Source organism: Apis dorsata, unplaced genomic scaffold, assembly GCF_000469605.1.
Source record: "Apis dorsata unplaced genomic scaffold, Apis dorsata 1.3 scaffold_553, whole genome shotgun sequence".
NCBI lineage: Eukaryota > Metazoa > Arthropoda > Insecta > Hymenoptera > Apidae > Apis > Apis dorsata.
Window position 1 is genome coordinate 99365 of NW_006263769.1, and position 11061 is coordinate 110425.

At 21.4% G+C, this 11061-nt stretch overlaps 3 protein-coding genes across 6 annotated transcripts in view; 1 reads left to right on the forward strand and 2 right to left on the reverse strand.

Annotated features, from left to right (window-relative positions):
- Positions 1-772: 772 nt before the first annotated feature.
- Positions 773-5951, reverse strand: LOC102672670 (coiled-coil and C2 domain-containing protein 1-like). Of its 3 annotated transcripts, none has more exons than XM_006620864.2 (12): positions 5725-5951; positions 5518-5662; positions 5332-5444; positions 4878-5250; positions 4434-4805; positions 3941-4318; positions 3502-3872; positions 2257-2432; positions 1913-2176; positions 1649-1687; positions 1174-1264; positions 773-1095 (listed from the first exon to the last, which is right to left on the reverse strand). In XM_006620864.2, the coding sequence occupies exons 1-12, from the start codon at positions 5782-5784 to the stop codon at positions 976-978; spliced, it is 2502 nt and encodes an 833-aa protein (XP_006620927.1). In that variant the 5' UTR covers positions 5785-5951; the 3' UTR covers positions 773-975. The 3 variants fall into 3 exon arrangements, with proteins under 3 accessions (XP_006620927.1, XP_031368889.1, XP_031368890.1); XM_031513030.1 differs by having other exon boundaries at positions 879-1095; positions 1174-1235; XM_031513029.1 differs by lacking the exon at positions 1649-1687.
- Positions 5952-6567: 616 nt separating this feature from the next.
- LOC102672547 (V-type proton ATPase subunit d) lies at positions 6568-8517 on the forward strand. The gene is made up of 6 exons (XM_006620863.2): positions 6568-6818; positions 6957-7307; positions 7438-7595; positions 7674-7850; positions 8036-8113; positions 8212-8517. Exons 1-6 carry the CDS (start codon positions 6698-6700, stop codon positions 8371-8373), a joined length of 1047 nt encoding a protein of 348 aa, XP_006620926.1. The 5' UTR covers positions 6568-6697; the 3' UTR covers positions 8374-8517.
- Positions 8518-10202: 1685 nt separating this feature from the next.
- The window catches only part of LOC102672414 (probable tRNA(His) guanylyltransferase), a 1806-nt gene continuing 947 nt past the window's right edge, over positions 10203-11061 (reverse strand). For both annotated transcript variants that reach the window (XM_031513031.1, XM_006620862.2), the window contains 2 exons: positions 10936-11061; positions 10203-10720 (listed from right to left, as the gene is read on the reverse strand). The exon at positions 10936-11061 is cut by the window's right edge. In XM_031513031.1, coding sequence (XP_031368891.1) covers positions 10262-10720; positions 10936-11061 — 585 coding nt within the window. In that variant the 3' untranslated portion in view covers positions 10203-10261. The remainder of the gene's footprint in view (positions 10721-10935) is intronic.

The following is an 11061-nucleotide window of genomic DNA, read 5'->3' on the forward strand; positions in this document are numbered from 1 at the left end:
ATTATACTTATTACATTGAATGAAATATTTGTTTTTGTGTTCAAATTTCGTAAATATTATGTAGTTTAATAAAGATTTTGTGGTTAGAATCACGTGCAAGAGAATGAAATAGTAGGATGACGAATTGAAAGGAGACAGAAATCAATCATTATCAGACAATAGTTTGTTAGTGGGATTCACTTGATGTATTGTTCTCTGGAAATGTGGATTCAGCTTCAATCCGCAATCGTTCTTTCTTCACGTTTAAACTCTTCGATATATACAATTCCCTTACATGCATACTAATTAAATTGACTCACTTAAATTCAGTTTCTACTTAAGACTATTAAATTACATTTCCCTTTAACTAATTGATAATAAAGATATTTTGGTAATCTAAATTAACTTAATAATTCAACAATGTAATTAATATAATTTTATATATTCATTTCATTAATCTCTTTTATATTTTAAAAGATAATTTATATATTTACTATATATTTTCATCTTTTTTATTTGAAAATAAATGATTAAAAATTTATATTTCTATTAAAAATTTATAGAATTATATATAAATTAATTAAAATTATTTATCATGATTTGTAATTAATTATAAATAAAATAAAAAAAATATTATTTAATATATTAAGATTAAAAAAATAGTTATTAATCTAGCTATACACAATGTTTACAAATTTTCTTTACACACATAATATGTTCTGATATTTACATATTAAATTGTGCTCTTTACATATTATATATAAATATTTTTATACATATATTTTTATCATCAAATATATTATATTATTACAATATATTAAACTATTAAGAATATATAATAAATATATTCAATTAATTTCATATCAATTTAAAGTTATTAATAAAGCAAAATATAAATTTCTATCACATTGTAATTAACAAGTTATATTTCCAAGGCCTCAACAATGTGATTATTAGTAAAGAAAACTTCAAATCATAATTTCATAATATTGTATATTAATAATCAATAATTAGCCATTTGTCTGTAATCTTTTCTATTTGTTTTGTAAGAATCGGATTTCTCAATCGTATTTTTAACTCAAGTTTTCCACCTGTTGGTTTTCTTCCGTCCATTAACTACAATAATAGAAAATCTTTTTTAATATAAACGTATATAAAAATAATATTTAATAAATAATTTTTATTATATATTACCGGAAATGAATCGTGAAGTACACATTGAGTTTCTAAGGGTTGTAATTTCACTGTCACTATACCTAAAAGACTATCACTTCTAAAAAATCCTCTGCAAGACAAGGAATTTATATTACACATAATAAAAAAAAAAGCAGACATTAATTATTTGTAATTAAACATTACAATTTAAAGTTAAAATTAAAATAACAATTACGTTGCTACAGACTGCTCGTGCAATATAAATTATATATATATATATATATATTTTATAAATCATATATATCAATTTAATCAATATTAATTGCTTCTTTCTATAATCAATTTTATTAATTTCTTCAAATAGTCACTTGCAATAAATTTATAATAAATGCTATTTTCGAAAACAATATATCCGCAAAAACACAAAAGCAAAAAAAAAATAATAAAAATAATAGCATATTACAAATAGTTTTTAATTCAAGAATTGAATAACAAAAATATAAAATTTTCATACCTTGGATTAATACAACACAGGATGGGATTCAGCGAGCATCTGCAAGCAACGTACTAATCTATTTATTATTTTTAATATAATTATATATCTGATGCTATATACAACAAATGATAAATAGTAATGTGTACAATTTATTTAATTCTAAAAAACTAAATTAAGTGAAGAATAAATTTATAAATCAATATACTTAAAAATATGTACAAAAAGATTATTTAAATATCAATAATTTGATTATATCATTATTTTATATGATTATATCATTACCCTTTAGCCCAAACTTGACATTTCAATGCATGTCTTTTGAATGCTCGTTGACATTGTCTTGATGTACGATCTATTCCAGTTAATGAAAATATTGCCTCATATTCTGGATTACATGTTCCTTTAATAGTAGTTGTTCTATCTGATTGAGGATTATCTGAAGGATAAGGAAATTCCAATATAACATAAGTATCTGCATCTTTCGAATAATTTACTCCTCTAATTATTGAAATTTCTATGTCATTATCACTTAAATCAGTACAACTTCTGTAAACCAGTATATTTACAATTATAAAATAATAATTTTTATTATTAAATTATAAATTAAGAAACATTAATATACTAACTGAACTATTGTATGAGTTTTTATCTCATAATGATGTTGTGGTGGTGGCAGTGCATCACGTTTTCGAACTATCAACATGTCAAAATCTCGTTTGTAATTCAATGCAAGTCGTTCCCATTTATTATATCCAGATACATCTCCTAATGCTTTACAATGATCTCTCGTGCATAAACACCACTATAATATTGCATTTTATAATAAAATAAAATAAAATAAAATAAATATAAAACAATAAATTATAATTTAACTATTGAGAATGTCCATTTTAAATGTATACATGTGATTAATTCTGTAAATATCAGAAATATGAAAAAATATTTCAGTAAAAATTATATGGCATGTATTGTAATGATAAATGTTTGGAATAATCTTATCTTATGAAGATTATATTTTTAAATGAAATCTTATATTTTTTATTACATATCTTTGTAGTTTACAATAAGGCATTTTTAAAATGCTATTTATACCTGCATTTTTCTTAAAATATTGTTGAATTTTACTAACTTTCAAAATTTACATGTTTCTAATATTAATATTGCTGAATTAGACGAAGCATTTCAATATTGAAATTATCAGATTTTTGGCTATATGATTTTTTTCTATAAGAATATATAAAATAAATAGTTTTTTGCATTCCAATTAAAAATACAATTGATATTATGTCAAAAAATAATATCATAATATATATAAAAAAAATAATATTTGAAATATTAAAGAAGCTAGAAAAATAATTGCAAATTATAGAAATGTATTTTTAATAATGGAAAACATATTGAAGAATAATCTCTTTCTTTTCTTTTTACATATATATAAAATTAATTTTTTTTAGAATTATGATGATGTACAAAATCTGACTGAATAAGCCTCTAACATTAGTTAGATATCTAATATCAGTGACATAGATATTTAATTAAAAAAGTTAATAATTCAATAATAGCATAAAAAAGTATATGTGTAAATAATATTTTTTTTGAAAATTATTTAATAAGAAATAAGATAATAAAAGATATATAATAAGAAATATAGGATTTCATTTAAAAATTTAAATAATTTTTGTGACTTTCAGAAGACAATTCAAGATTATCCCAAAGTCTTATTGTAAATTAAATATTATAATATTATAAATACTTATTATAATAATATATGCCTATATTATAACTTTTGAAATATTTTTTCATATTTTTGATACTTATAGAAATAATCACATGTGTATATTTAAAATGGATATAATATGTATACATTTTACCTTAATTTGTTTTGTTAATTGTGATTCAAGATTTTCATAAATTTGTTCGTCTGTTCCATTTGTTTCTTCTAAACAATCTTCGGTATTAATTATTGTGAAACTATCATTCAATAAACCTATTATACTATCTGCATTAAGTTCTTTTTTTGCTTGTGGAGATAATGGTATGGAATTCATATCGACAGGTAAGCCACCTTTACTAGCTTCAATCAATGGATCTATTCCTTTTGCTTGTCTTAAATAAGTACGAGCTAATTCTATATCTCCATCTTTTTTTGCATTAAGAGCAGCTTGTTTTAATTCATGTTGACGTTGCTGCAATAATGCTAGCTGTTTTTCTGCATGTGATGTCTTTTGAACTTGTTTTTTTCCTATTATTAAAAATATATTATCAATTAAGTATTATAACAATAATAAATATATAGAATATTAAATATACCTATTTGTGCTCTTGAAAGAGAAATAGGAGTTTTTGGATCTGAAGAAATTTTATTTTCAAATGATTCAGATTCTGAACTAGTTGATAGTTTTGATTCTGATGGTTTATCATTTTTTTCTATTTCTGGATCAGGAACAGATTGTGTAACAATTGTAAGGGGTTCAAAACCAGGTAGAATAGGCAACTCATCAAGAGGAATAGGTTTTCCACGAACACATAATTTAATAGCATCTTCAAACTGTTTACAAATACGGCCATATCTGCGAGCTTTATGCGAATTTCCTTCGCTTTCTGCAGTTGCTTTCATTTTTTTACATGCTTCAAGACGTTCTATTAAGGCATTTTCTAAATTTTCTGGACTTGATGATTTCATTTCTATTTTTCAAATCATTATGTACTTAATTTTTTAATAATTTTTAACTTTATATATTTAATATCATATTTGCATAATATTATATGTACAAAATAAGTTATAAAGATTATAAAAATTTACCTGGAATTATATCTATGGAAGATTTTTCTTGTCTTTCATTTTCTATTTTTTCTGATTTTTCATCTGATGATATGATAATAGTTGAATCAGGAATGTTTGGAGAGAGTGGCATATCTGATAAATCTACTGTTTCTCCTTTATTTACTGCTGAAATAACTATATCAAAATGTTTTGCTATATTTAACAATTGAAGTGCCTCTTTCATGTTACCAGCTCTTTTCCATGCTATTGCAGCTATTTTATATTCTTGTTGTCTATCTTTTAATAATTTTAATGCTTCTTCATCTATATTTTTTGTAGAAGTAGGCTCTTCAACAATATCTATTTTTTCAGGTAAAATAATATCAGTCATATTTGTAGCAATATTTTCTTCTAAAAAATAATGAATGGCTATAAAAAATTATTCATAAAAAAACATAACAATCAATAAAAATGAAAAAAAACCTGTAGATTCTGTTTTATTAGTTTCTAATATATTTGCACTAGTTTCATCTATAGCATGTGATGGTAATTGTGGTGGTATATCACTTTCATTAATAGGTTTCCCAACTTGAACATTATTCAATAATTCTTTAAGTGTTTTAATGCCTCTATTAAATCTTCTTGCTCGACTTAGTTCATTTTCTTGCTTTGCTTTTTTTTCAGCAATTTGATAAAGTTGTAATCTTTCTTGTAATAATTTAATTATGTTTTCCATAGATATATTATCATTTTGCGTTTTTGATTGTTCTATATTTTCAATTATTGAATTCTCTTTTTTTTCTGGAAACATACTTTCAGAAGATTCCTCCTCGCTTGTAATCATCTTAAGTTCACTCTAATATAATATAAAATGTTAAAAATCATTTAAATAAAAATTATTATTTAAATAAATAAAATTTTAAAATAGAATTTATACCAATAATTCTGGATCATTTTCTCCATCAGATAATTCTTCTTCAAAATTTATATCTTTTATATTTTCAGCTACTATTACATTTAAATTTTTTTCTTTAGGAAGTTTACGAGATGCTATATATAAATCAAAAAAGATGTTATATTATATTTAAAATAATAAATATATATATATGTAATATTTATTTACCACTTTGTTTAGATTTCCCAATATTATCATCACTAGCTGTTAAAGCTGCTAATTCAGCTTCCAAATCATCATTATCATCATCGTCATTATCCATAAAATTATTTTCTATATCATCCAAATTTTCTGGCATATTGAAGATTCCATACTATTAAAAAATATATTTAAAATAATCAATTAAAAAATGAGGTTAAAAATATCAAATAATACCTGCGCTAAGTTATCAGCAGGTCGCGTTTGTCGTTTTAAATTCTCTCTTTTTCCAAACATATTGTTCTATGAAATATATTTATTATCATAAATCAATTAATAAAATACTAAGATTATTTGAATAATCAAAATACATTAGGTACAAGATATTGTAACAAAACAATATTCTATACTATGATGCATCATCCATCATATAATATACAAGGCTAATGTGATATTTTAATATAGTATTCACTATGTATGTTTTCATGTATGATATAAGTATTTAATTATTTAAGCTTTTATTATTTCTCAATAAGAATAAACAATTTTCATAATTATATATACATATACTTCATATATATATCTCATAAATATATATATGTATATAAAATAATTTTATTTAAAGAATTATATATTAAATTATTATATATTACTCTGTAAATTCAATATATTATTTAATTTCATTTTTTGGATATATTAAAAATATTACTTTTTAAATTTTAAAAGCTATAATATATCTAATCTTTTTTTATAATATATTTTTCTATACGCTATTATTTTTTATAATTCTTGCTAATGATAATAAGTTTTTAATAATATTTTATATCTTATTTTACATTACCTATATTTTAAATTAAGATTATCTATATTTTAATTTATAAAAAATAAAAAAAAATATAAAAATAGTTTTTTCTTCTTATTCAATTAAATTAATAATTATTTCAATTTTTGATTTTCAATAAATTTCCATATATTATCTTGTATAATTAAAAAATAGCTACTTTAAAAAAATCAAATTTGAATAGTTTAATCAGATACTCAATAGTTATTGAAGTCAATATTATTTAGAAATTTGGCCATTTTTTTTTATGGCTTGTAGCAAACTTCTCACAAGATAGTCATATGATCGACACGAAAAAGGGCGAGTCCAACTTCAATTTTGACGGATCCATATTTAAAGTGGAATAATTGTGACAAAAAATCCTCCAAAATGAAGGGTTGTATGTTTAATATCGATGCAGGATATTTGGAGGGTCTTTGCCGTGGATTTAAATGTGGAATTCTTCAACAAAGTGATTATCTTAATCTTGTACAATGCGAAACTCTTGAAGGTAAATTTTATTCAACATTTATATTTCAATTTCAAGAATAGTAGACGTTATTTGAAATTTAAAATATTCTAATTTTCAAATTGTTATTAATTTGATATTAATTATTTTAATTATATTAATTATTTTTTATTTCTACAGATTTAAAACTACATTTGGCTGGTACAGATTATGGTAGTTTCTTAGCTAATGAACCATCACCACTTTCTGTCAGTGTGATTGATGATAAATTGAGAGAAAAACTTGTTATAGAATTTCAACACATGCGCAATCATTCTGTAGAACCTTTATCACAATTTTTAGATTTTATTACTTATAGTTATATGATTGATAATATTATCTTATTAATTACCGGTACTTTGCATCAAAGACCAATTTCAGAATTGATTCCTAAATGTCATCCGCTTGGTAGTTTTGAACAAATGGAAGCTATTCATGTAGCAGCTACACCTGCTGAACTTTATAATGCAGTTTTAGTGGATACTCCTTTAGGTATAAGTTATTATGAAATACAATATTAAAATTTTTTTATAAAAAATTAAAATTATAAAATATTATTGTTTTATCATATTTTAAATTATATCTTTTTATTCTATTTAATAAATATTCAATAAATTTATAGCACCTTTTTTTGTGGATTGCATTTCTGAACAAGATTTAGATGAAATGAATATTGAGATAATCAGAAATACATTATACAAAGCCTATTTAGAAGCATTTTATAAATTTTGTAAAGATATTGGAGGAACAACTGCAGATACCATGTGTGAAATACTTGCGGTAATAAATTTTATAAAATTAATAAAATAATAAATTAATTAATAAATAAAATCTATTAAATAATAAAATAATTTACAGTTTGAAGCTGATAGACGAGCTATTATAATAACTATCAATTCATTTGGAACTGAATTAGGTAAAGATGACAGAGCAAAATTGTATCCTCGCTGTGGAAAATTGAATCCTGATGGATTAGCTGCATTGGCAAGGGCAGATGATTACGAACAAGTCAAAGCAGTTGCAGAATATTTTGCTGTAAATAATTTTTTTTAAATAAGATTTTATTTAAATAATTTTTAATAAATTTTTTTAAATAAGTTTTTAAGAAGTTTATATCTTTGAATTTATATGTTATTTATATATTATATTTATTATTATATATTATATTTATATATTTGTATAAATATAATAATAATTTTACATTTGAATTATTTTTGCAGGAATATAGTGCTTTGTTTGAAGGTGCAGGTAATAATCCTGGTGATAAAACTTTAGAAGATAAATTCTTTGAGCATGAGGTAAATTTATATTTACTTCATTAAACTAATATTATTGACAAAAATTAATGCAGTAAATATATTCAAATCTTATTAATTTTAATGTTATTACTGCACAGGTTCGTCTAAATGTTCATGCTTTTCTTCAACAATTTCACTTTGGAGTATTCTACAGTTATCTTAAATTAAAAGAACAAGAATGTCGTAATATCGTATGGATAGCAGAATGTGTTGCGCAAAAACATCGTGCTAAAATAGACAATTACATTCCAATTTTTTAATAAGTTTTCATTTTGTTGATTATTTATGTTTAACTGTATAACAATATCATGAAAAAAATTTTTCTCTTTTTCCTTTTATTATCATATTTTTTAACTATAAACAATTAATAATTACAGTATTTCATGTTATGAAGAAAAGAAAAATATTTCAAAGAAAAAATATAATTATCTAATTAATAATTGAAATTATTAATAATTGAAATAATAATTGAAATAAAAAATGATTGTATTTAGCCAATTGGACAGATGATATTAAAAATTATTATTTAATATTATCGTCATATGTAATAAGAGTTTATATCATATAAATGTATATAGTGTATTTTATTGTAGATCAGTATATTATGTTTGATATTAATTGATGTTGTAATTATCAATTCTATTGTAATATAAAGTAATATATAATGCATTCCAATTTCAAATTAAAGATACTCACTTTAAATAATAATATCTTATGTTAAATTGATTTTCAATTTTTTTTTATTCTAATCCAAAGATAATAATTTTTTTAATAATTATATATTAATGATTTTGCAATATATATACATGATTTTTTAATGTTTCAAAATTTCATTTCAAAAATAAAATTTAATCAATCAAATTTAAATAAATCAATGTATTCAATAAAAAAAAGATAAATACTTCTAAAGAATACTTATAATATTTTTATTTATAAAATATGTATATTTTTTATATCTTTTCCAATATATAAAATTTATTTTAATAAATCAAGTAATAATATTCTAATTAATTCATTATATAATAGTATTTGAAATAATTGGATTATTATAAGTTATTAATGTTAAACATACACATGCAAAAATAAAATTTTATACTTGAAATTAATTCAAAATACTTAAATGACAGAAGTAAATATGAATTTTTGTAATGCTTAAAACAAGTCTATATCCTATACCATTTATGTTTATGAACAAAATTTTTTATAAAAATCTTAATACATTTATTCTAGAGCAGCCTTTCATTTCATAAATAATTTAATAGTATTTTTGCTATTAAAAAATGATACTGAAATCAAATAAGTCTAAAATATAAAATCCTAACGAAAAATATTTCACAAATATATATATATCCCTAATATACATATATATATTTATATATTAAGGATAGAAATCTTGTTTAGCATAATTTGCTAAATTTTATAAGATTTCAAAACTCTCGAAATCTAGAATACTTATTTTTTCCTTTTTTTAAAATATTTTGTTGTAACTTAAAAACTTAATAAATTTTCACTTTTGAAATTCTTTAAACTTAGATTCATAATTATTTTATAATAATAATAATCATATTTTTGGCTTATAATAAATTAAATTTTTATATTTTATTTTTTCTTATGTAAATTGGATTAGTAAAATCGTACCAATTAAAAAAAATCTAAAGTCTAAATATAAATTCAATTGGATTATATTTAAATGTCATAACATTCTTATAAATTTCTTTATATAAATTACTAAATTTAGATTTTGAGAATTTTGTATACAACAAAAATAGCAAAAAGTTTTGAAATTCAAAAATTCAAAACTTTGAGTTTCAATGGTTCAAATATTCTATTTGTGATATGTATGTATATATACATACATATAAAAATACACATACATATATGAGTATGTAATTTATCATATAAAAATACACTTTCTAAAAAAATAGTAAGATAAAATTTAATTTTTGAATGAAAGATTTACAAAAAAATCATAAATATAATCAGAATTATTAATTCTGAATTTTGTAATTCTTTCACAATTAATATTTTATAATACGACTTCAGATAAAATGAGATGAAAATATTCTTAATTACTGGAAATAAACTTTCATTATTTTCCGTTAGGATATTTTTCAAATTTATTATAAAAAAAAGAGACATAAACACTGCTTATCTTCTACAAATTCGTTCACTTTCACATTGCATTCTTTCTCCATCTGATTCTCTACTTCTTACTGGATGTACTTCTTCATTTATAGAATTCACATTAGCAACTGAAGATGGTGGAGTATTATTAATATGTTTCATGTTAGCAGTTGGTGATGGCGGTTTTGTTGTTCTGATTGGATTTGTAGAAACATTATTAACTAAATTTGGAGGTTGATAAGTTGCTAAACTTTTTAATCCAAGTACTTCTGGATTTTCTTTCCAAAAACGATCTCCAATAATATCATCTACCAATGGAACGACTGCAGGTTTCAGTCTACCTGTTCCATCAGGTACTAATTTTCTTATAAGTGTAGTTCCTTTTCGGAAAAGTGGCGGTTCATTATTGTAATTTATACCAAATTCTTGAAAAAGTAATTCGTTTTTATGTGAAGCCAATGTACCTCTAAGCTTAACCTCTGCCTAAAAATAAAAAAATAATAATTATAAAATAAATAACTATAAATAAAATAATAATTTTAAAAAATATGATATAAATATATCTATATAAAATAATATAATAAATAAAAATAAATAAAATGAATAATATAATATATATTTATATATAATTATTACTTTTATAATAACATATATAAAAATACATAAAAATTGAGAAAAGCTAAATTATAATAATTTACCTGGCTTGGAGTTAATTTTCCTTTTAATACAAGATTCCAAAAGCAAGTATTATATAAATTATTTACATGAGCATCAGCTTGTCTCCATGCTAAATAATCCCTTAAATTTTTATCCGTAGGATATAA

What these genes read in the sequence shown, in the direction of transcription:
- LOC102672670 (XM_006620864.2), bottom strand. Translation starts at nt 5,784, where the DNA reads ATGTTTGGAAAAAGAGAGAATTTAAAACGACAAACGCGACCTGCTGAT. An exon ending in TCTTTCAAGAGCACAAATAG is followed by an intron (nt 3,873 to 3,940) that starts GTATATTTAATA and finishes TTTTAATAATAG; the next exon opens with GAAAAAAACAAGTTCAAAAG. An exon ending in CTGTGTTGTATTAATCCAAG is followed by an intron (nt 1,265 to 1,648) that starts GTATGAAAATTT and finishes CTTGTCTTGCAG; the next exon opens with AGGATTTTTTAGAAGTGATA.
- LOC102672547 (XM_006620863.2), top strand. Translation starts at nt 6,698, where the DNA reads ATGAAGGGTTGTATGTTTAATATCGATGCAGGATATTTGGAGGGTCTT. An exon ending in TTTAGTGGATACTCCTTTAG is followed by an intron (nt 7,308 to 7,437) that starts GTATAAGTTATT and finishes ATAAATTTATAG; the next exon opens with CACCTTTTTTTGTGGATTGC. An exon ending in ATAAATTCTTTGAGCATGAG is followed by an intron (nt 8,114 to 8,211) that starts GTAAATTTATAT and finishes ATTACTGCACAG; the next exon opens with GTTCGTCTAAATGTTCATGC.